The sequence below is a fragment of the Cygnus olor genome, chromosome 2, assembly GCF_009769625.2.
Source record: "Cygnus olor isolate bCygOlo1 chromosome 2, bCygOlo1.pri.v2, whole genome shotgun sequence".
NCBI classification, from domain to species: domain Eukaryota; kingdom Metazoa; phylum Chordata; class Aves; order Anseriformes; family Anatidae; genus Cygnus; species Cygnus olor.
In genome coordinates this window covers 97,628,047-97,650,785 of record NC_049170.1, presented here as the reverse complement: position 1 = coordinate 97,650,785, position 22,739 = coordinate 97,628,047, and the positions used below count along the sequence as shown (strand labels likewise).

General features: G+C 44.7%; 1 protein-coding gene and 2 long non-coding RNA genes across 6 annotated transcripts in view; 2 read left to right on the top strand and 1 right to left on the bottom strand.

The window, feature by feature from the left end:
• Positions 1-22,739, bottom strand: part of RIPOR2 (RHO family interacting cell polarization regulator 2) — a 62,005-nt gene that overhangs the window by 13,085 nt on the left and 26,181 nt on the right. For 2 of the 3 annotated variants that reach the window (XM_040549454.1, XM_040549455.1), the window contains exons 2-13: positions 20,126-20,252; positions 18,872-19,027; positions 18,150-18,228; positions 17,906-17,929; positions 17,041-17,094; positions 14,182-14,331; positions 13,220-13,283; positions 9,073-9,116; positions 8,080-8,205; positions 6,035-6,183; positions 5,172-5,301; positions 2,206-2,898 (exon numbers count right to left, since the gene is read on the bottom strand). In XM_040549454.1, the coding sequence (XP_040405388.1) occupies positions 2,206-2,898; positions 5,172-5,301; positions 6,035-6,183; positions 8,080-8,205; positions 9,073-9,116; positions 13,220-13,283; positions 14,182-14,331; positions 17,041-17,094; positions 17,906-17,929; positions 18,150-18,228; positions 18,872-19,027; positions 20,126-20,252 (1,796 nt within the window). Of the gene's footprint in view, positions 1-2,205; positions 2,899-4,459; positions 4,607-5,171; positions 5,302-6,034; positions 6,184-8,079; positions 8,206-9,072; positions 9,117-13,219; positions 13,284-14,181; positions 14,332-17,040; positions 17,095-17,905; positions 17,930-18,149; positions 18,229-18,871; positions 19,028-20,125; positions 20,253-22,739 lie in introns of all 3 variants that reach the window. The other variant, XM_040549456.1, reaches the window with a different exon arrangement.
• On the top strand, positions 6,122-14,254 carry LOC121066099. 2 transcript variants are annotated; one of them, XR_005817508.1, is made up of 4 exons: positions 6,122-6,222; positions 12,505-12,641; positions 13,524-13,679; positions 14,118-14,225. It is a non-coding gene; the product is annotated as an uncharacterized LOC121066099 (long non-coding RNA). The 2 variants fall into 2 exon arrangements; XR_005817507.1 differs by lacking the exon at positions 13,524-13,679 and having other exon boundaries at positions 14,118-14,254.
• Positions 8,212-11,470, top strand: LOC121066100. Its single transcript, XR_005817509.1, has 2 exons — positions 8,212-8,711; positions 9,578-11,470. It is a non-coding gene; the product is annotated as an uncharacterized LOC121066100 (long non-coding RNA).

Below are 22,739 nucleotides of genomic sequence, written 5' to 3'. Positions count from 1 at the left end.
GTACAGGAGCTGAGTTATATGTATATATCCAATGGCACTACTGAATTTACTTCAGATGCAACTCCAATGGAGCTTATCCACGAATTAATTTGGTCCCATATCTGCAGATGGATGAGAGGACTTTTGTGGCCGTTGAAGCCACGTGGCTTACCAAGGAAAAGCCAATCACGCATCAGATGCCTAGGTGACAGGAAAAGGCAGTATTATAACCTGTGAATCAACAGCACCTAGAGAGGGGGGGAAGCCATCCTATCTCACTGCTGGGAAGAAACGTGACTGCAGCCTTGCTGGTGCTGTGGGAAGTATCAAAGGTCCAGGTCCCATGTGGTGATTCATCCAGACTGCCCATTGGCTTGCTTCCAGGTCACCTTGCAAGAGAAGATGACGAGTCAGTAACTTGAGGGCTCACCCCGTCATCGGTTTGTGCAGTGACTTCTTACACCTTGAGCCCCACGCGACTGTCTGACCAGAAACAGCCAGGAGCCAGCGGTGCAGTTCCAGAGCTGCGTCTTCCAGTCCTGAGTAAGAACCAGGACTTTGCTTTGTCTCATAAAAAAAAAAATCATGTTGGCCTCCAAGTTCAGGCTCAGCTCCTCCAGGCTTGGAGTCTTTTTTCTAATTTGTATGCACACATTGTACGCTAGCATTTACAATGATTGATGCCTTAAACTGACCGTACAGTCTTTAACTAATCAAACATACTCCACGGCACCTCCGTAGGTGTTGTATCCCACCTGCCCTGCAGCATGGATGGCTTCAGCTACTGTTTATTTTAGGGCTGGTAATGCAGCTTCTTCAGGCAAGAGCAAACAGCAATATGTGGGCTTCTCGTTTTCTGTGCCCATCTGACAGGGCCAAGAGGGCTTTCTTCAGCTGCCGCTGGATTCCGGCTCCACCTTTTGGCACGGGGAGCCCAGCGCAGCCGCTGGGGGTGCTGAGTGTCGGTCTGCAAGCTGGTCAATAGGCCACACGCGGACAGAAAGCAGATCTGGAAGAAGTGGCCATCTCTGGTGTGCAGGATTTCTGTCTGCACATGTCCGTCCTCTCTCTCCCCCCATCCCGTGTCTGTCCCTTTGTAGCTTCTGATAAAAGGAATGTGAATGAACAGTCTCTGTTGTCCCTCTGCTGTTTGGACAGCTGACCTCTTTTGTACAAGCTGCAGAGCGGTCGTGATGTTAAAAAATAATAGCAATGGTAGCTTTGCCTGCTTGAACTTACTGGGGATATAGTGCAAGGATCAGGGGCCGCAGGCTTTTGTCAAAAAAAATAAACAATCTGGGGAAGTACCATACAGCTGCAAACATTGATGGAAACAAAAATGTTAACAAAGTGTTTTTCTTTTTTTAAAAAAAAGATAAATGCCTTCCTTTCTCTTCAGCCATGTTTTTAAATGATGAGGTTAAAATGACTAGCAGACCAACTTGCATATGAATATGAAGCATTTGAAATGATTATTTCCCATACAATACTCTCTGCACAGTACTGCGTCGTGAGTTATTATTCATGGGGGAGATATGAGTCACAGTGATTGGCAGTAAACATTATCAACACACATGCAAAACCCTCTACTTCTTCAACATATTCTCGTATAAAGACAGGATGTCTCTCACTTTAAAAATGGATGGGAAAAAAAGGAAAAGGCTTGCAAAAAAGCCTAGGCAAGGTAGGAATGGCAACGTTCAGTGAGACTTGTACGTCTAAATCAGTTTGGCAATTTAGAAAATTCAGCTTCTACAGTTACAAGGCCTGATCCTCAGTTGGTGTAGTTTTGCACAGCCCTACATAAGTTCAGGGGTAGTATGTCAAACTACACCCACCAAGGATGTGACCCGTAGATTTTAAAGGCAGAAGATTGGCTACAATCTGATCTCCAGTGTGGTACAAGGAACAGGTTCTCAAGTGGTTTCTGCAGAGAAGGGAATAATTTAATTAATCCTCTGCCATTGTGCCTTTTTCTCGTTCCCCCAGGTTTCCAGTAAAGTAAAAAATCCATTGCTTGAGGATACAAGGCTATGGTCAGCACATTGCAGACACAAGTTTAAAAATACAACACTGTGAAGGGATGCTCCAAGAGGAGCAAATCTATTGCTACTGAGGTATTTTACTGGTCTCCAAAACGTCTACTTTGTTGTTTGCGAGGAATGGGAGGAGATTCTACCCCGCTCAGATTTTCTTTAGGGTAGTATTTTCTGAAAACGTACTCACTTTTAGGATGTCATCCAGATGCATCACTTCCTGATCCAGGTCCTGAAACTCTTTATACTGCTCTTTATGTGGCTCAAGAGCTAAGAGAAGCCCTTGCAAGGCTTCTTCAATGCTTCCATCCAGATAAGACTTGTATCCTTCTGATTCCCCACTAATGGATCCCTCACACGGCAGCCTCTCCAGGGTCATGGGCACCTCTACAGACGTGAGCCTTTTTACCAGCTGCTTAGTGATGTTGCCCTCATAGGTATCCAGCTCCACTGGCTTTAGCTCTGAACCTTCATCCGTCTCCTGCAGGAGGGACACCGGGACGTTTGTCTCTATAAAGACATGATCGCTCCCAGCGTTGGAGGTTTTTCGGCAAACTTCAGAAGCCGCCCTGGGGACGGACTTGTTCTCCATCACTGCTGCCTCTCCCTGGGACGGCCGGTCCTTAGGCTCAGGGACAGAGTCTCTACAGGAGTCACTGCTGCTGCAGTCCGGGCTTGAGCTCTTGGAGGAAGACTTGAGAGCTCGGCGCTGGGTGGGGGTGGCGGCGATATCGGGGCTGGAGCTGACGTGAGCAGAAGAGGACCCCGGTGAGCTGGCAGGGGGTACGTGGTCTTCATAAGGCAGGTCGCCAAAAGTGAAAGAAAGAGGCCGCTTCTCAGTGGTTGCCGTGCCATTTTCAAAGACATCATCTGGCAAGTTTGACTGAAAAGATAATTGAGAAAGAGAAAATGTGTTTTTGTGTCTAACTGGAAAGAAAGAAAATATACTATGTTTCCAGGAGGGACAAATGCAAGGAAAAAGATTTGAGAAGCATTCAAGACTTGAGAGATGGAAAAAAAAACATTTCAAATCCAGCTTGTGCTTACATCTGTCACAACCCCTGACCTCAGCAGGAGTTCTGCTGGGCAGCTTGGATTCATCATCATGTTGGGGGCAGGGTAAGCCAAGAGCTTGGTAAGTGTGTCCCAGAACACAGCCTCAAGCACCACTGCTTTTAGCAGATTGACTCTGACGGCAGTTCTGGGGCACTGCTCTATTTCCTACAGGACAGCTCTCCTTGCTGGGGTTGCACTTAAGCTACCTTGGATGCATTTTCATACCTGTTACAGATTTCTGCTGTATTTATTTTCTGATAGCAATTCCAGAATGTAAAACAGGCTGCTCCAAAAGTTCTTCCAGTGTCATGGCATTTTAATGGTGATACTGCTGTGCTATTTCTTTATGTTGAAAGTATGTTCTGCATGTGGCATGGATATCTCTACTAGCTGTTGAACATGGGCCACAGAAAAGTCATGTTCAACATCAGTTTCTTCTGAAAGGGAACAGAAGAAATCATGTGGTGATGTATTCACCAGGACACTGATCACTTAGGAGACAAAAAAACTGGCTGAGCTATGGGGAAAACTCACTGCAGGTGTCACAACCTGCCTATCTGACCTACAAATTTTGCTTCAATGAAGTATTGCCTCATGTTAAACTCTTACTGCACATTGGAGAGAGTTATAACATTTCTGCTGTCTTCTTCCCTGTCATCAGGTTTGAACCATCTCAGAGCTGTAGTACAAATCCTTCTATTATTTTATGCAATTTTTAGAACAGAGAAAAGGCAAAAAGCAGTAAGGATCGAAAATACGAGAACCTATCTGGAGCCAGAATGTAATAAATCAACGCCTGAAATTTCACACTGATGGGTTCTGAAACAACTTTTAGCCTTCACTACGTGGCAAACTCACACAAAAGCACAGCACAGATGAACAGCAACTTCTATTTTGCTGACAATTTGCTGGAAGGAAATATAGGCATTCACATGTTGGCAAAGGACACAAGGTTAAAACATCCAAAACTTGCATCATTTTCTTAGCAGCTTTTTTTTCCCTAAACATACTGATACTCAAAGGTTCATTTCTTCTTTCCCCCCACATGGGTATGCTTTCAGCCTCTCCTTTGCTGCTGAAAGTCACGTTACTCAGCAAATGTCTAACATCAATTTGTATGGCAGGACATTTTTAAAAATACCATGTTGGCTTGTACTACTGCCCTGCTCTCCTCCCCCAGATGGTTGGCTTCTGACCATTATCCCTGTAGACACCACGAGGAACTTGATTTAATGCGAGCAGCATGGGCTCACAGTCACGTTCTCCCCTTCCGTCAGTCAGCAAAATAAGAGGGTTGCAACAGAGAGCAACACACGAAGCATGCGTGGAAACGGAGATGCCACACGAGGACTGAAAGAGTCCTTCAACAAACAGAAACCAGGACTCACATATAGCTCTAGCCCAGCCTTTGGGCTTAGCCTGAGCGATGGCAGGTCACTAAAAGAGCGACTGCGCCGAAGCTTGTCAAAGAAAGTGTCTTGCAGAGCATCTAAGATTGCCAACTTTGGCCTGTCTTGCAGGGGATGCAGCCATTTCTTCAGCAGTTAAAAGCAACAGGGTGTGAGGAAGGGCAAGTTAATTGAATGCTTTGTAGCAGAGTACTGAAATTACAGGCATGGGACGTAACACTTGTAAAATTCATATCTCTACAGATGGCCTATTCAGCTTAATACACAGACCTGATTAAGCATTCAGAGTTTGATTCATGCAAAATGCAAGAGCACCTTACAAATCTCTTTGGTACAAAGGCAAATTTTACCATGGCATACATTAAAAATAATAGTGCTGTAATGGTTGTTTAACTACCGTTACAAAATGAACACGCATTTTATAAAGATTACCCAAGTATTATAGCAGTCAGGCAAGAAGAATAGGTGTGCTGTAGTTGGCCATACAGCACCTCAAAGATGCCAGGATCATGGTCACCTTCTTTTAGGATTAGCAGCTAGAATTGCATTGCGCTTGCTTTATAAGTATTTGAAAGAGTAGCCTGCTGAAGCCGGGGAAAAAGCGTAGACGTGTAAAGCAATGAAGCTTTTGCAGTGTTTGAACTGCTCTAGGGTTTCTCATTACATAAACATGAAGCTAAGCAGGGCTTACAAAGAATGAGTGGTCCTTGAAGGTTGGCGTTTCTGGAGTGCCTTGGCTGTACATGGACATTCTTCTCTGGAGAGCAGATGCCTTGCTCACATTTCCTGTGGAGGGGGTCAAGTCCTCTACATCGAAGGGGCTGCAGACACACAGGCAGGAAAAATAAAATTGTTAGGCTAAATGAGAAGGAATTTCAGGTCCATGGAAAGAATTTTTTTGAAAAGGTCGTTTATTAGCACATCAAAACCCAGAGTTAGCATGCTTTTTTTTTTTTTTCAACTGAAGTGTTTAAAAGAAAATGTTGTTAATTAGACAGCAGGCTCAGAAGTGTGGTTTTCATTTCTGATAAAAGCATTTTACTCTCAGAAATCATTTGTGTAGCATTGTCTGATATAATTCTTCTCACATGAAGAGTATTCTTGGATCTGAGTTGTCAAGCATCATACATGATAATGAGAGAGGTGTTCTACTGTTAACAGAGCTGTTGCATTATAAAGGAAACCAGTTGCTGTTATTGCTGGCTTCATGTTTATTGCATTACAAGAAACAGCCTACATGACTGTAAAAGTTAAATGCTTCTTTAGAAGCGACAGTCACCTGTTTCATTAAAAGGCACTTAAAATGGGGTTTGAATCCTAGCACTGTCAGCTTATCCATGCCTACCAATGCAGGTGGACAATGCCAAGAGATTTCCCACCACCCTCAGGCCATGTATGAAGCCCACAAAAGCCAGCTTTTAAACTACAGTTTCTTCTACAAGGAGAGAAGAGACCACATAGACCTTTTCTGTTCAGTTGATTATTTTTTTTGTTAATTTTTTTAAACAAACAACAGCTTCTTCACCCAGAAACCACCCAACCTCTTCTACTTACTACCAGGTGATTTCAAGGTTCAGCTTTATTGTGCCAAGGTCATTAATGTCTACTGCAACCACCTGAGGTCGAGCTGCAAACAGGTCTTTTGTTTCACAGGTAACACTTCCCACTAGGATGTGAGTAGCAAGTCCTTTCACTTCTGTGACCTGTAAGAGAGAAGAACAGGATATTTAGGATTATACAAGGTATTGTAACCCTTAATTACAAGGCAATATTTTTGTTTTTCCTGGTCAGGATACCTTGCTCAAAGATTTCTAAGATATGAATGTTTGTTGCCTCTTTGGGGAAAAATTATTTTTATTTTTTTAATAAGTGTATAGCTGTGTATGATTATGCTTACAAAATGCAGGTATATTTATTTATTTATTATGAGTGTCAAAAGAGAACAACCACACTGGGTCAGACCAAGTGTTATCCAGTTTTGTATTTGGTAATTTGCAGTGAGCAAAAGCAGAACTTAAGGAAAGACTAATAACAGGCACGGTGTACTTGGTGTTTTTTCCATCTAATACTTTCCCAGCAATAGACAATTTTCTTGTCGGGGTATCTCCTGAGGTAGCTTGCCTACTGAGTAACTCCTAAGGGAGCTCTTGTCTATTTGTTGCCTGTAACTCTGAACCTATGCAGTTGTTTGTATCTACAATGGTCTTTAGTGATGACTTCTACAAATCTATTAGTAGGGAACTACTTCTATATATGCTTTTATGGTAAGAGTAGAGCACAGTACTATTCAAACTTGCATGTGTATATATCTATCCCTGCCTGAAAATTCAGAGGGATGATCATATGTGTAGCTCCTATACGAACAAATCTTTGGCTATTTACTTGAAAGTCAGTTCCTGAACTGTCATCATGAGAGCATTTGCAGAGAGCCCATAAAGGAGTGAGAATTTACATGTTAACCTTAACAGTACTGGGACTCTCGTTTATAGCTCTTGTGCTACAGGAAATTGTTCTCACCAAGCCTTCCACCTTAAATCTGTATTGTTAAATTTAGGAGAGTGACTCACTATGTGCTACAGCTTGACTTTCTATGCAAATCTGCTGTCTGGCACATCCAGGATTATTTTGTTGGTGTTTTGAAACTGCGCTTTTTTTTTTTATGAGGTTTTTGTAGTGCTTAAGTTGAAGGTTTCCTTTGACTTTCAAGACGCTCCTTAGGCTTCACCTGCTTAAGCAGGGACACATGGACTAATTATTAGTAGCAGTTTTTAGACAGGAATCAGGGAATGAGCATTTCTGGATTGAAGGTATGTTGGTAAAAAAGCAGATGAGCACGCGGATTTTTCAACCAGAAGAGAACTCTAGGGAGGTCTGAGGCAGTAAGGGAACAGAGCAGTAGTAGAAAAACTTTTGTCTAGGAGGAAAAGTCACTGCTGGGTTGTGAGGGTTGTTCTTTCCCTATGGGACAGGGCATGGAGCCGGAGGCAAGTGGAGGCTGTAGGCACTAAGAAATTTTGGGAACTGCTGTGTTCTAGGAAGCTGCAAAAAATATCAGGTGCACAAGTTTGTGTAGTGCTCCCGTTTGTGCAGGGTGGTGAGGTTGGACCTCATGACTATTCTAGCTTATGCCCAACTGACCCCTAGGTGCATTTGAACTAGAGACCTCTGTTTTTCTCCGGATTAACAGATGCTGCTCTCTTATCTGAGCAGTATTAACAAATTAATCAGCAGTGGACTTTCTTGTTTTTTTTGTTGTTGTTTTGCTGAATGCTGTTAGCAAACTGGTTACTAATTTTCCCTTGCTTTGGTGCAGATAACTAAGAGCTGCTGGAAAGTGATGTGAGGCAAGGGCTGTGTTAGTAAAGCCACCAGTCTAGGGAGGCAACCTCTCCCACAGGGCTCCCAAACTGATTAGTCTTGTAGCACCTAAGATCAGGCAGTCCTATACCATTTCATTCTAGTAGGTGTGTTGGAAATACTAATGATGATGCATTTCCAAAAAGTTTAATGATTTGCTTCTGTATTTTTGATGATGGTGCATGTAAAGGCAGCCTCTTGGCTTTTGCCTTGCTTGCAGGCAAAGGAGTTAGCATGCGTACCTTAATGGAGATCAGTCCTACAATGAGAGGGAGGAAAACCATTTCTTCTCCATCCCAGCTTTGCTTGCCGTTCACCTCTATTTTGCCTTTCAGTTTCCATCGCTGGCGACCGTAACGCATGAAAATCTGAGAAAGAAAAGTCCATCTTGAGAAATCTACTCTCTTGATGCACAAGTATCAGAAACAGAATTGAGGAGAGGGTCTGAAATAGGTTGGAAGAGTTAGTGCTGTAGGTGCTGCCCTTCTGCTTCCCATCAAGCCAGGAGGAAAAGGTCCATGCATGCACAACACTGGGGGACAAATGAATTGATGATTGAGACAGCTGTGAAGTGCAGGTAGGGGGGATCTGTAATCAAGCTGCTGCAAATTCTTTGCAGGTGCAGCTCTGTTCTGGACAGAGCTGGAGGCTTTGATTCTAATCCCTCACTAATGAACCCGTTCTTGATGTTCTCCACTGGAGCATTGCAGTGACCTGAGATACTGACACAGCTTCACAGTGTGTAGCATTGGGGTCTCAAGAAACGGTGATTGTGTCTTTCTGCTGCTCTGCTTGATGATCAAGTAAAGCCTCAGCATCCAGTAAAGGATGCTTGCAAGGACTTCTTCAATTTGATCTGCATGCATGGGATGGGGTATATGTTTTTTTTTCCAGAGTGATTAGAAATGTTTGTCAAGAACAAGATGGTATTTCTGGGAGAAATAAGGCTTTTTGGTTGTGATTATTAAAAAAAAAAAAAAAAAAAAGCTTGTAGTTCATGGAGTAGCTAACACCCAGTGCTCCAAATATAATTTTCAGGTCTTGTGACAGATGTCCTGATATAGGCAGACAGAGAGAGATCTGTAATGTTTTTCAGAGAGTTTACAGGAAAGCTAACAGCTGTTCCTTGGCATGTAGATGTCCCTAAGTTTTATTCACCACGGAGTACAAAGTGGCAGAAATCTGCTTCCCATTTAATTCTTTTGCTATCGAACCAGAAACCAAGTGTGGCATACCTCATACTGATCCCCGGGGCAGAGTCGAGCAAAGCCAGCCAGACCTGGGGAGGAAAGACAGGGAGCAGTGGTCAGAGTGGGTGGACAGCCCCCCAAGACACCCCAATCTCACTAGGTGCCAGGCAGGTGCTGTGCTGTGACAGGAGAGGGCAGCAGCCCGCACCCTGCAGGGACGTGTGGGATTTTTTCTCTCTAGTTTATACCAAAAAACAAAAAAAAAATTGCATTGTGGTTTCGTGCATATCAAAGATTTGCACTTCCCAGCTTTTTTTTTTTCCCTCTCCAGGCATAATTCTCTTTTTTTTTTTTTTTAATAATAATTATATATATAAAAAAAAGAAGAAACAGCTTCCTGACATCATCTGGCTTCAGAAACTGAGCTTAACGCCCTGACTATCGTGAAGCGTAGGCGAGCTGCTGATTATCATGCAGTGCTTGCTGCTTAACCCAAATCAGACTGAGCTATACATTATAACACAGGCTCCTTGCTGGAACTTCTTAACAGAAAGATGGTGAGAGGGGCTCCTTCTGCTTGGCGCATCCATAACAGGATCATTCCCATGCTACACCAGTAACTACATCAAGAGCCATGGCTGACATCTGTAACACAAGATCTCTCCTGCCTTTCCCCAGAAGGGTGAGGTAGTGCAGCAAAGCACTTGTGGCATATGTTTGGGAATTTTTCTTCAAAGGATGTCATGATGCTATTTCTATATTGGTACTGTGAGTACAAAATGGAAAGTTTCCTAGGGCTTGTGACTATCTTGAAATTGCAGGGAGGTTACAGTTCCCATCCTGGTCTTGCGATCTGCTCTTCTGCAGGATGCAACAGGCTGCTTTCCAGTCACCTCATCCTCTCCCTCCACAGAGGGAATCCCTCCTTCCTCACAGGTCTCCTCATTTGGTTGCTATTGCACTTGTTTTGCTATTAAAAAATAAATAATTACTTCATTTTCTGTAGCTGCTCAGTCTTACTGCAGCCACAGATATTTTTGTAATCTTCTATCAGACTCTGCCTGCAGTGCTGCAGCACCCAGAGAAACCAGTCTGCAAACATGCATAAAGTCACGGCAGAGATGAGAATTGCATTTTCTGGGGCCTTTGGACTGCATTTATCCTAAAATGCCATGGCTGAAAATATATATATGTGTGTGTGTGTGTGTATTAAAATAAGCACAAGATGAAGCCTAGTGTTGGTTTTATTTACTGGGCTACAGCTGGACTGTACACAGTCATGGCCCGTGCCTGTGATCTGCTGATCCTTCTCTTTCATTTCGTTGACCAGAAAACAGTTTTCTTCACTCATTGGTTAGCAGAACAGAGAGGCCTTTGCTCAGAGCTCATGTTACCCATTCCTTTCTAATTTATTTACTGTTTATAAATAATTTAAACTTACTAACACTCTGCTGCTGCTCCTCTCTCCCTAGGCATGCTTTTATAAGGGAATTTGATCTCTGCTGGGACACATCACTGAGAGCATCTGAGGAAAACAAAAGGCCCTTTCTCTGCCCAGTGGATGGGGAGGGGGGGACGCAGCTTGGGGCTTTATGCATGGGGTGTGTGGAGCCGAGGCCTGCGTGCGGTGACCAGCCCTGCCAGGCACCATTTTGGGCAGGGGGACGCGGATGGTGGGGTGGGAGCTGGGTCTAGAAATGGGCTTTCGAGGCTGTTGGTGCTGCTCAAGGCTCTCCAGCCTGATGTGGGCACAGTGGATACATACTGTCACAGGAAACATGTTTTTGGTGACTCTTGGGGACTAAATGTGTGGCAGGAGCCAATGGCTCTGTTGTACCACTTCAACCATTGTGGCTTTGTAAAGGCAGCATCCTGGGCTTGCAGTGCAGGTGGGGACAGGAGGTTGCTCACAAGAGGTCAGTATAATTAATTAGGGGACTGAGCCATTAGGGGGCTGTGGTAAAGTGTCAGGGCACTAGCATACTTTGTGCATGGGGCCACCTGAAGGCTCCTGGAGTATGCACAGCTTTGCTCAGGTGCAGAAGGCTGGGCAGGAGGGCTCTGGTGCTTGCTCTGGGTTGGGTATTGCAGAGTCCCTGTGGTGTTGGGCCAGTGTATTACTCTGAAATGGCTGAATTTTTCACCTTCTGATGCCCTGGCACCTCAAAGAGGTGTAAGGGTCCTTCCCTGCACATCAGAACAGGGCGTGCAGCTTCCACACAGGGACTTCTACGGCCCCATACTGGGTTTTCCTGTTTAATTTCAACACCTGACTAATCCTGAGCAGCAATTTAAGCCTGCTGGCAAGATTATTACCTTCATTTTGAAAAATGATTAGACTTTTTAAAACTATATATATCACAAAAGCAGCGTGGGCCCCCTACTTCCTGACAGTGCTGTGTGGGTTGGCTTGCTTTCAGTGTGTGCGATGGAGGACACAAAAATAACTGTCACTGGAGTGGCTGGGAACAGATAAGCTTGGGGGAGAGGAACACTTTGATTTTAACATTAGATCCTAACACTAGCTGGATGTGCCACAGTGTAATGAAAGGGGAAGCTTGCTATGTGATCTCTAGGCTTTTGTGCTAGAGCTGCTCTGAGCTGTGCCAACAGCAAAGGCTGGATTGTCCTACTGGATTCCCATTCCTAGGCGAAATTATCTAGACAGAAATCCTAGGTGTCCTAATTAGAGAATACTTAATGATATGGCATTTCTCTTTGCTATTTTCTAATTTGGGCTCCTTCACGTTATGAGAGCTGTGTTTAGAAGTGGCTGTTGTCTGTGGTTTGGTCTCTGCCCCTGCACCTGAGCACAGCACCCTGGCTTCTCTGCAGCCCATGGGCTTTGCTGGGGCACTTGGGCATGCAAGAGAGAAAAGGATCCAGACCTTTTCAGCCCAGTCACTCATAGTGCCCCAATGTCTTCTGCAACAAGTCCTGCTGCCACGAACTCTATGTTGCACTGCATTCACAGCACATAAGGAAACACCCTGAGGGACACGACCTGGTGCAGTTCCCTTCCTGCACTGCATGGCCTTGGGTTTGCTTCACTGTGTCCACACTGCACTTCTGCTATGGGATTCTGTATACAAATATTTGGCTCCATCTCTGTATGTTCATCTGGTAACTTTGCATGTACGCATCTCTGACTGCCTTTACAGTAACTGACTGGGGGCTTTAAAATGTGAGGTTTGGTGCTCTGGGATGCAGCTAGGAGACCTACAAAAGCTGCTGCACTTGTTTCCTCTACGATGGGAGCACGGAGTGACTAATTTTAATTTGATCTAAGCTAGATCATGTCTCATGCACTGCAACAGTTGGACACAACTAACTCCCATGTGTGACAGGGTAGGCAGAGGCAAAACCGTGTGTAAGATTTGTGAGCTCTAAAAAGTCTATCATTAGTATTTCAGCTGGAGAATTACAAGTGCATGAATGTTTAGATCCTGATTTTTTTTTAAATTTTTATTTTTACAGGACTATTTTCATGCCAGTGATTGAAGAAGGAAATGGAATCCAAAAAAGATCCCCCCATGATCACTTCTTTAAGACATTTAATGTTACAGGAATAACAGCATTAGTGATGCCTACTGATTCACTGCAATGGGCTTCAGGTAAAAGTGATTCCACATTATTAAAACCCATAAAGACAAAGAGTAAAACATGCTACCACAGAGTTATCTAGGTGTTTCAGTGGTAAACTACCCTTGGGTCTTTGATTTTATACATTTGCTTAAAAAAGGTAGTAGTGAAAATTGGCAAAAGTAAAAGACGTGGAAACAGACACTGTCAAATTAAGAAAGTATTTTGAACTTCATCTCTGTGGGTATTCACATAATTTCCTACCCGTCTTCTTAAAGGGTTGTGGAGATTGCTGCACCTTTTGCCTCTGCCTTCAAAACTGAATTGCTTCGGCTGTTGAGAGGAGTATTTGGGGAGCCTAATTAGCACACCTCCCTTGAAAACAAGAATCATCATCTTGAAATTTTCTCTGTAAGCTTTGATGTTCCCAGCTCTGGGAACCTTTCCAGTGGGCAGAGGTGCAAGTCAGGGTTTGAAGGCTCAGCAATTGGTGCAGTGAGGGAAACACACACCTATTATAAGTCCATATAAAACTAGTGCATCTCAGCGCCCTCAGTAACATACACAGACTTCTGCTGTTCAAAGAAAGGAAATGTGAAAAGGCAATTACCTTTCATCTTGATGCAAAACTCCCCCAATAGGTTTTCCAGCTCTGCTTCTATGGTACACATGTTCTGTGTTGGAAGACAGAATAGTGAGGTCAAACAAACCCTCTTTTTTTTAAGGTCTATTTGGAAATAAAAGTTTCTGTTACGCAGATGAAAGGCATTTTGCAATAAAACCAATATGCCAGAGCTACCCTTGCTGTTTAGCTAAATCTGGCCCTAAAAACAGCGGCTGAGCTATGCCTGCTTGCACCGAAGCTGAATGTAACCCCGCGCTCTTCTGTTGCTCTCTAATCCCTGTGTTGGCAGCACCCTTTTGTGGTCCTTGCAGTGTAACCCGGTCACTGTCCCAGTCCTTTCCAGCCAGGATGTGTGCCAGCAGCAGCTCTGTGCCAAAGTGGCTCCCAGCATGTTGTTAATGTTTCAAGAAACGTGGACTACATTAAGAAAAAAAGACTGTGGGAGGTGGGTACCAGACCCCCTCCAGCTCTTCCTTCAGATCGAAGAAGGATGACACAGTTTGTGTGCTGCGATGTTTGCAACACTTAGACCCTCCTTAATTTACTGCCTGTTTAATAAAATAGGTGGTGATCACAGCAAGTAATACTGGATGGGATGCAACAGGTATCTGCTTGTTCCAGCCAACCTGCCACCCTGGCATCTGCAGGGTGGAAGGGAGCATATATAGCTGCAACATATGTATCTTCAGGGCAGATTTACTGCTTAACATGCAGTGGTTCCTGGGTATAACCCTGGTCTTGTGGATCATAATTATTATTTCAAGGAGCTCTTTGGGCTCGTGTCATCCATCTTTATATCAGGCATTCACCTAAAGATAAATTAAGAAATAATAATCCTTCTTCACCGATTTTGCTTTTAACCCCTTTATCTCCTTGAAACCAGTGGCAAAGTTTCTGTGGCCTTCCAACAGTGCAAGAGCAAAACAGTTGAACTAATGAAGATGTACCTCTGTGTACTCCTTGTAACTCCTGTTGATTTCAGTTAAACTCTCTCGAGCTGCTTTGCTGGCAGGTGACATTGCAAAGGCTTGCTTCATCTTGCTTGCACCGTCGCAGAGACGTCTTTGGATACAATAGGCTTCATAAAGCTCATCCACCTGGAGGGAACAACAAGGTTGTATTGGAAAAAAAAAAAAAAAACACAACAACAAAGCCAAACAAAAAACACAACACCTGAGAACTCAACAAAATAAAGCCAACAAACTCAAATAGTGTGTGATGCAAGGGAACGAAGCCAAACAAGTGGTAAACCATTAGATCTAGGACGAGCAAATGAAGCTGTGATACTGTTACAGTTGACAACATGAGATAAAAATAACTTCTGGTGCAAAAATTTCATTACAGCAACAGTAGATGCTGTCAGCAATTCACCTGCTTGCCCTGTGCATGCCTTTAGCCATTGCTGCTGCCTTCCCCCCCAGTCTGGGACACGTGCAATTGCTGCTGTATGGCAGGAATGCAGCAAGCTTCTGAAATGTATTGGTGTGGAAGAGCTCTTTCAAAGGCAAGCACAATGTCCAGACTGCTAAATGGGAGCAGACACATTAAAAGGCACGTTTATCAGGGCAGCAATGCCTTCAGGATTGCTAACATCAGCCGTGGGCTGAGACTAATCCTCCAGAACTAGGAGATGTAGCCAGAATCAGGAAAAGTTTAGGAACAGCTGAAGTCAAATTAAGAAAATATTTTGAACTTCAGTTCCACAGACACACAACTTTTTAGTGATCTCCTTCAGTCCTTGGCATGATGTGGACTCCAGACATTTAGTAAGCAGCTCTGGAGGTTTTGCAAAACTTGGTCGCATACAATTTATAGTCTCACCCGGATCTAGATTCAGCGTGTGATGGATTTATGTCCCATGCTTTGGTTTCCCTTTTCCCTCTAATCCCTGCACTGAAGGTGTATATTTACACTATCCAAACCGTTCATTGGGCATCTACAATCTATATGAACTTAAGCTGCTAGATGCAGGAGACAGGCTTTCTAATCTAAATTTATTAGGGTGAGGAGGGAGAAAGGAATAGAGAAAGATGCATCTTCTTCTAATGTCCCTTCTAAGATAGGATGATATTTGTTTTTTACCTAGAATAACTGTTTCTCTTCGTTCTCACTGATATCAAGTGGCTGCCCCATGCACCCTGGTGCTCACTAGTGGGTTTTCACAGCAGAATTTCTCTCTATGAAAGCTTCCAGTGCCTTGGCTTCCTAAGTCTGACTGTTTTGCTGTATTAGGAATGATCCTGATGCGACCATCCAGGTGTGCTGTTATTTCCGTTTTCTAAGCCTGCTTAACCTCCAACAGAAGGTGTCACCACCTATTGGGAGCAGGACTGCTCTCCCTGACAGCTTCAAAGCATGACATTGGTTTTCACAAGGTGAATTTGGACTCCTGATGACTGAAGCCCCTAATGAGGGATCTCCAGCTGACATGGGAACTGCTTTGCAGGTGAAACAGTGCATCAAGAAGTATTGGAAGTGCTGGCAGCATTTTGCTATTTCAAAGTTACGGGGAAAAGCTTCTTGGAGTGTCATCCACCACTATTTCTCTTGCAAGTCCGCACCGCTCCCCATGCTAAAGACAGCTCCTATAAATAGCTGTCCCTTGGTATTTACTCCTGCTGTTAGTGTGGAGCGTTGACCTGGGGCTGGCATCCTGCATGGTGGGGACACACTTAGCCACCCTGACAGATGAGCTCTCTGCTCCTCACGTCCCGTTTTAGGGAGAGCGGGTGCCCTCGTTCAGCATGGCACAGCCTCCTGCCAAAAGAGCCCTCCTCCGGGGCTTGATCAGGAACTGCAGTGTGCCGCCACCTGAGCAAGACCATGAGTTTTAATGCTGTGCACCTCTGCTCTTCCTGCCTCTGTTGCTGTGGGTTACAGAAAGTGAACTAATGTGCTCGGCTGACCAGCGTTACCTCTTGGTGCTTTTCATTCCTATTATAAGCGCAGAAGCCATTAGCTCTGAGCAGCTGGAGTGGGAAGGACGTGAATGGAAATGTTTTTCAAGCAATAATTTTGCCATTCATGTTGCCAGCAAGAGAGAAGGTGGTTTGGGGAACAAATTTTCAGCCTATTGCCTGGTGACTTTTTCAGCTCTGAGAGTAAGAGAACATGAAATTAAAAGGTTTGGATGGGCTGTCATAATTGGAGCACTTCAAGCTGCATGAACGCTTTTCAAACAACTCTCAAAAGACATTTCATCCGTCAAAAATAATTCATTCTTTTGTCAGGCTCAGGAAAGTAACTAATAGCTAGCAGATATGTTTATAACCGAGAGAATACATGCTGTGGATTTTGTCCAGCTTGAAAATGTATTGGTATAAATCACCAGTACCTCTACTGGGTATGATAGACTCATTCTCACCGATGTAATCAAGCAGATGTGGGCCCACCAAGCCACGCAGAAGAAGCATTGGCAGTGAAAACTGGGAATAACTCCAGTCTAGCCATGGTGTACAGTGGAAACAACTGCTGAACTAGATTGCTTTCAGCTGTAACTCCATTTCTACCTATAATTTGAAAATAAGCATGCTGTGAGAGAGACTTTCCACAGCAGCTGTCTGATCCCATGTTCTCTGTATGGCTAAAAGCACACGGGAGTGTCATGGGGCATGGAGAACAGCTGGACATCAGAAGCTGCAAACCGCTTCCTTTGTCTCTGACCCCCAAGTGGTTACAGCAAAAATACTGAATGTGGGAGAGGCTGTGTCAGCACTGGTGTGGAGGGGCACCTTTTTGGCCAAGGGTTTGTTTTCCTCATAACGTAAGAGCTGGTGCAGAAGACAGATGCTAAGGACGCTTGTTACCTTGCTGATGTGGAACTCCAGCCTCCTCATGTATCGCTCCACTGCTTTGATTTGCTGGAGGAAACAGAGAAGCAGAGGGTGAGGCACAACTGAATGCAGCAGTAGGACATCTCTACTAGCTCTGCTCGTGTCTTTGGGTTCATGGGAGTCCAAGGAACTCCTTAAAATGTGCAGGGCTTCAGTGCCCACAAATCCAGAATTGACTGCCACACCTTACTATGATTAATCTGCTGCTGAAAACATGGAGCTCATTGGCGTCTATATAACATATATTAAAAAAAAAAAAAAAAAGCTTTCTGGTGGGGTCTGCATAGGTTTTCCTTGACAAAAATTTCCTAGTTTGTTGTTGTTGTTAAGGAATGTGAGACTTTTTGGCTTGGAAAACTGTATTTTTTCAGTACTTTGAAAACCTGTATTAAAATTGATGAGGTTTTGCATTTCAAAATCCATTCTCTTCCTGAATAAACTGTTTTTGAAAGCAAAAACAAGCTTGGTATTTTGACTGAAAAAGCCAGATCATTCAGGAAACTTTTTTTTGAAAGCTTTTCTTTTGTTTCACCCAAAATTTCCCAAGGGGAAGAATATTTTCATTTTTTCAGCTTGTTATTCCCCAGCATTGGCAGGAGCAGGGATAAGAGATGACTGCAGGCCAGAGCTATCCCAAGGACAGCTACCAGCGAGCCCACCTCCAACTGAGTTACTCGTCTGGGGCGTTTGTCCTGCTCTTTGTGAATGTCCAGATTGTGAAGCATCGATGGTGTTGGCCTGACTAATAGATTTGGCTGAGAGAGGTCTCCCATGCCAGCTTCATGCATCATACAACTATTAACCCTTGTTGTAAGAAGTGTCAAAGAGAGTAACATACCTTATCTAAATCATACAGGACTCCCTGCAACAGAGAAGAGGAAATTGTGATTTATTTTGCAACATAACAGCAACAGAGAACCACGAGAAAGTAATATTTATAAGTGAAGAGAAATCAAAAACAAGATCTAGAAGGGACAAACAGCACACGCACAAATTTCCAACTTCCCACTCCCAGCCCGTGCCTGCTCCAGTACCTCTGGAAGATTATAGTGCATCTACCCAATAAAAAGCATGGCACGTACCAGGCGTGAGTTTCTTCTCATGTCTTTTAACTGAGCAGTCAACTTGTCCAGCTCTGTCTGGTGAACTTCCAGATACTCGCTGTAAACACAAACCAGAGAAGGGAGGCGTGAGCTCTGCGGCACGTAACGGAGCCGATTGCTGAGAGTCGTAAAAGGAAATCTCTGCAACAAATGGCTTTCCTCCCTGGGTGCGCTTTCAGACAAAAATGCATTTGCATTGATCTGTCCTAAAACCAGCTTCCTTGCTGCCTTTCAGAGAAAAAGTAGGAGCCGGTTATTTATCTTTGTATAAGAGCTCGGTGCTTTCCTGTCGCTGAACGACCACTTTCAAGTAAGCCGTCTGCTGCTTAGTTTAGAGGCTGGGGCCTTCCAATCACTGCTCTCCTGTCTGGCTGGTAAAAGCCCCATTATCAGCTGGGACGTTATCTGAAGGGCGATACAAGCCTCTGATATGACTCAAGGAAATTTGGAGGAAAACAAAAACAAAACAACATTTACTGGTGAAATCCCAGCCCTTGGGAGCTTTCCTATCAAACTTAGCGGAATTGGGATTGTTCCCCATTTCCCCTACAAGTATTTCCAATCAAAAGTGTTAGAACGAAGGCTCCAACAGGTGCATTCTTCTAGCCTATGATTAAGGATCTCTGCTCCTGTGAAATGTCATTCTAGGCTCTAAAATGTCACAGAGAGCTTCAGTCGGCAAGCACAATAAAGGCTCTTACTCCAGGCCATTCTTCAGGGCTCTGTAGACCTCTTCCATCCTTTTGGGCTGGGGCTCCTTGGGGGTGGTGCTGTTCTTGTGGCCCAAATTATGCATTTTCTTCACCTTCGCTTGGGGCTTCTTGAGCGCAGAGGAATTTTCAATAAAAGAGTTACACCTGCAAAGCAAACATTAAAGAGGGGGGAAATCCCTATAAATCATAATGATCTCGAAGAAGCGTAGCTTAAAGAAATCTTCCTGATATTATCTCTGCTAGCAGAAGCAATTCTGCTTACGTGCCTGCCAGTTAAAGGGCTGTGTTTGTTTACAGGTTGAGAGGTCTGAGCAGCCTGGGACTTGCTGTCAGCTTTTGATGTGCCAGTTGCCTTTCCGAGATATGAATGCCGGCTTAAGTCCCGGGCTCATCAGCCCTTTCTCTGTCTCATCCTATGCCTGTCCTGCCTCACGTCACCATAAAGAGGCTAAAAAACAAAGGGGAGCCCAGATAATATCAGGCATAAAGCCTGGGGGCTCCTAAGGAAGACTGGGGGGTGGTTAAGCATGTGCCTGGAGGGCAGCATCACGCTGCTGACGTTGAGCATGGACTGTGGATAGAGGAGAGTTGTGCTGCATGTAGGTGCCTCCTTGGACTCTTTTCTCTAGATCAGCATCCAACAACCATCGCTGACCTGAGCCGGTGATGTAGAGGTGCACAAGTTGAAGCTAATTATAAAGTAGCCTCTGGGGCTTCTTCCTGGCTTGGGAAATGCCTGTCTCAAAGCCTGAAGTCCTGTCTAGCCAAAAGGCAATGCAAGGAAGGGTTCTGCCCCCAAGATCTGCCCTGCTCCCAGCAGGATGCTGAGGCAGCCCCGCGAAGGAAGGGGACTTGCTTTGAATTCACAGGGAAAAATGACTTTTAGGTAGCGGCAGTCTGAAGCTGGGGGCGGTGGGAAGCGTATCGTGCTTCTGTGCACTTTACGTGTGAAAAGATCGCTGTGTAAATTAGGGAATTAAAATTATTCTCAGAAATGTTCTCACAACTCTGAGGCATGTGAGGAAGCCCTGCGTTAAGGGTGGAGGGGAAGTATTTGGTAGTTAAGACTCAGGATAACAACTTGATTATACACACAATGTAGAGAGATATTTTAGCCTAGAAGACTTTTTTTCTGCAAGTTGGAGAGAAGTCAGTCCTCTCTCACCTCTTTTCCACCTTTCAAACCCCAGGGCCCCTTTAGCACCTGACTCAGAAGTTCCTCTTAAAGAGCATGGTACTTGCCTGGAGCGTCTCTCTTGAAGCCCGCTGAAGCCAGCAAAGGACTGGCTCCTGATAATCCCATTAGGACCTCCTGGAGAGAATGAATGTGATCCTATTGACATGATTTCTGGGAGCCGGGAGGATATTCCTGAAAAACAACGGAAGGAAGGAAGGAACGTCAGGGACAGAGGCGGGCAAGAGGTGCACGGCAAGGCAGGGACTGCCCAGCATCCCAGGTGGTGATCCAGCCCCATGAGGGGCTGTCAGATAGGGCTCGAACATGACTCCCTGCTCCAGTCTATGGAGATCCCTCGCCCTGTTTTCAGAATAAACCGCAGGAGTGCCTGTAAGGATGTCTAATTTTCCTGGAAAACAGCAGAGATGGTGAGGGTTTTACATGTTCTGTGCTTCACGCTTTCAAGGGGGCCTTGGCAACATGAGAGGAAGCTCTTGGTGTGTGTGTGTGCTCATTTCATGTGCCCAGCTCGGCATCTGCACTGAGCCTCAGTTCAGGGATCAGCAGACTAAGGAGAAGGAGGCAGAGGTCCTCTACCCCACTGGACCCACCACCTCCGTCCTTCCCAGGGTGCTAATGTTGTCGTGCTGTGATACGTATGGAGAAACTAGGCCAGCTTAAAAATAACTGAAAAAAAAAAGAAAGAAAAAAAAAAAGTTTTTTTCCCATCTATTTTAAAAGGCAGCCCTGGCATGTCCTGTATCCCCTGTTCATTCCACCTCCAACAGCTGTGGATGAGGTTGGGGCTGAGACAGGACTGCGTAGCAGGGCCGGAGCAGCCTGCAGGCAGCAGAGCTGATGCTTTGTGAAACTGCAGCCTGCGGGGCTGAGCGGGTGCTTTTAAAGCAGCCTCACATTTAAAGCAGTCCCCACAGATGAAGAACAATCCAGAGCTGAGTGCCCAAAAAGGAGCCAATCGTGAGGACCACGGATCTGCAGCCTGAGCCTCCACAACCAGATTTATTTATCGAAGATAAGGAGCAGAGCTACGTGGTGCCTCCATGGCAAACACTCACTGGAAAAAGCAAATATGTGGGGAAATGTTGTGCGCAGTCCAGTTGTGTTTAGTTTGTAATGCTAGGCTGGACAAATACTCTCTGAGGTGGTGTTAGGCATCGTGGCAAGCTACTTCTTCTCTCTGGAGAGGACTGCATTGCCCAAGAAGAGCTGCTTTGTCAGGAATATTTCTGTAAGAGCTCTGCCAAAAATATTTCTTCCAGCTCCAGAATTGTCAACGCCATTAGCAATGCGAAGTTCTCCCTGTTACACAACCCAAATGGCATCAACCTCCCAGCTTCGGAAGTGAGAAATGGATCGGTCCCCGTGTGACTGGGCAACTCTCACACCTCGGCTTTGTGATACGTGTATTTAAGCTGAATTTTCTCCTTTGCTGTGACCAGTAGGCAGCTGTGATCTGCCTGGGTAGTCCTGGAAAGCTCTTCTTATCCCCAGTCAGCCTGGGGAAGAACAGCCACTGAGATCTCTCTCATGCTGGCTGCGCCAACCAAAACCTTCTTGAATGATCTCCAGGCACGTTTGGGGGATTAGCACAGGCAAGAGGCTATTCCAGTAAGCAGCCTGGATGTGGCTGGACCCCATTTTGGGAGACCTTTACAGCTGGAGGCCATTCCAACCCGGCTGGCCCCGCTCCTGGAGCACAGAGGCAGGCATGACGGGTTTACCCCGCTGGCACTCATGGGAGATTCAGCCCCACAATCATCAGCTGTTCCTCGGGAACTAAGGGCAGCAAGAGCAAACCTGAAGCTGGGTGCTAGTCCTGACCACGCTGGCTATAAAAACACACTTACTTCAGATTCAAAACTCATATAGAAGAGCTAGCATCCTCCTCACAGTGAATATCTCCTGTGTTAACATGAATGAAGGGCAAAGGTCTGAACAAAGCCTTTGAGCGTTTGCATGCACACTGGTAGGTTAGGTTTTAGGTTTTCTTTTTTTTTTTTCTTAGGTGTTAGGTTTTCTTTTGCTTTGGGAAAAATAAAAATATAATAATCTCAGAAAAGGAATTTACCGATTTATTTATTTTACTTATTTTGCCGAAGTGCTCAGGAGGCTTTGCAATGCTTTAGTAGTGAAGCCTTTCCACACAGTACTGAAAGGAAGTGTGGATGAAGTGCAATTGAAATGCAAACTGGAGACCTGCCTGGAGCTACTTGTGCTTTGTTTTTGCATAAAATGTTCAGAAGTCAGAGCCCAGATTGGCTTATGCTCTCTCTCTATAAATATATGTTATGTATAATCTTGGCGATTAATGTATGTTGGATTTCTTTACAGAAGAAAGCTGTGATAAAAGGAAGTAACGGAGTCAGAAATGATGAAATCTCACAGTTGGGTTCAATTACTTTTCAGTTCATCAGGTTAGAGGTTGCCTCCACCGTACAAACACAATCTGTTCTTAAGATTTAAACTTACATTGCCTACATCTCAGACATTTCCAGCTGACCTCACACTGCTGCACTGACCCTCTTTAGCAGCAGCAGCCTCTTAGCCCAGATTCACATGGGCACCATTCCGTGGATTATTTATGATACCGACATCTAGCAAATATGCTTTGGGTGATGAGTATTTGTCACATTGTTGGAAAACGCTTTGTTGAGGGGG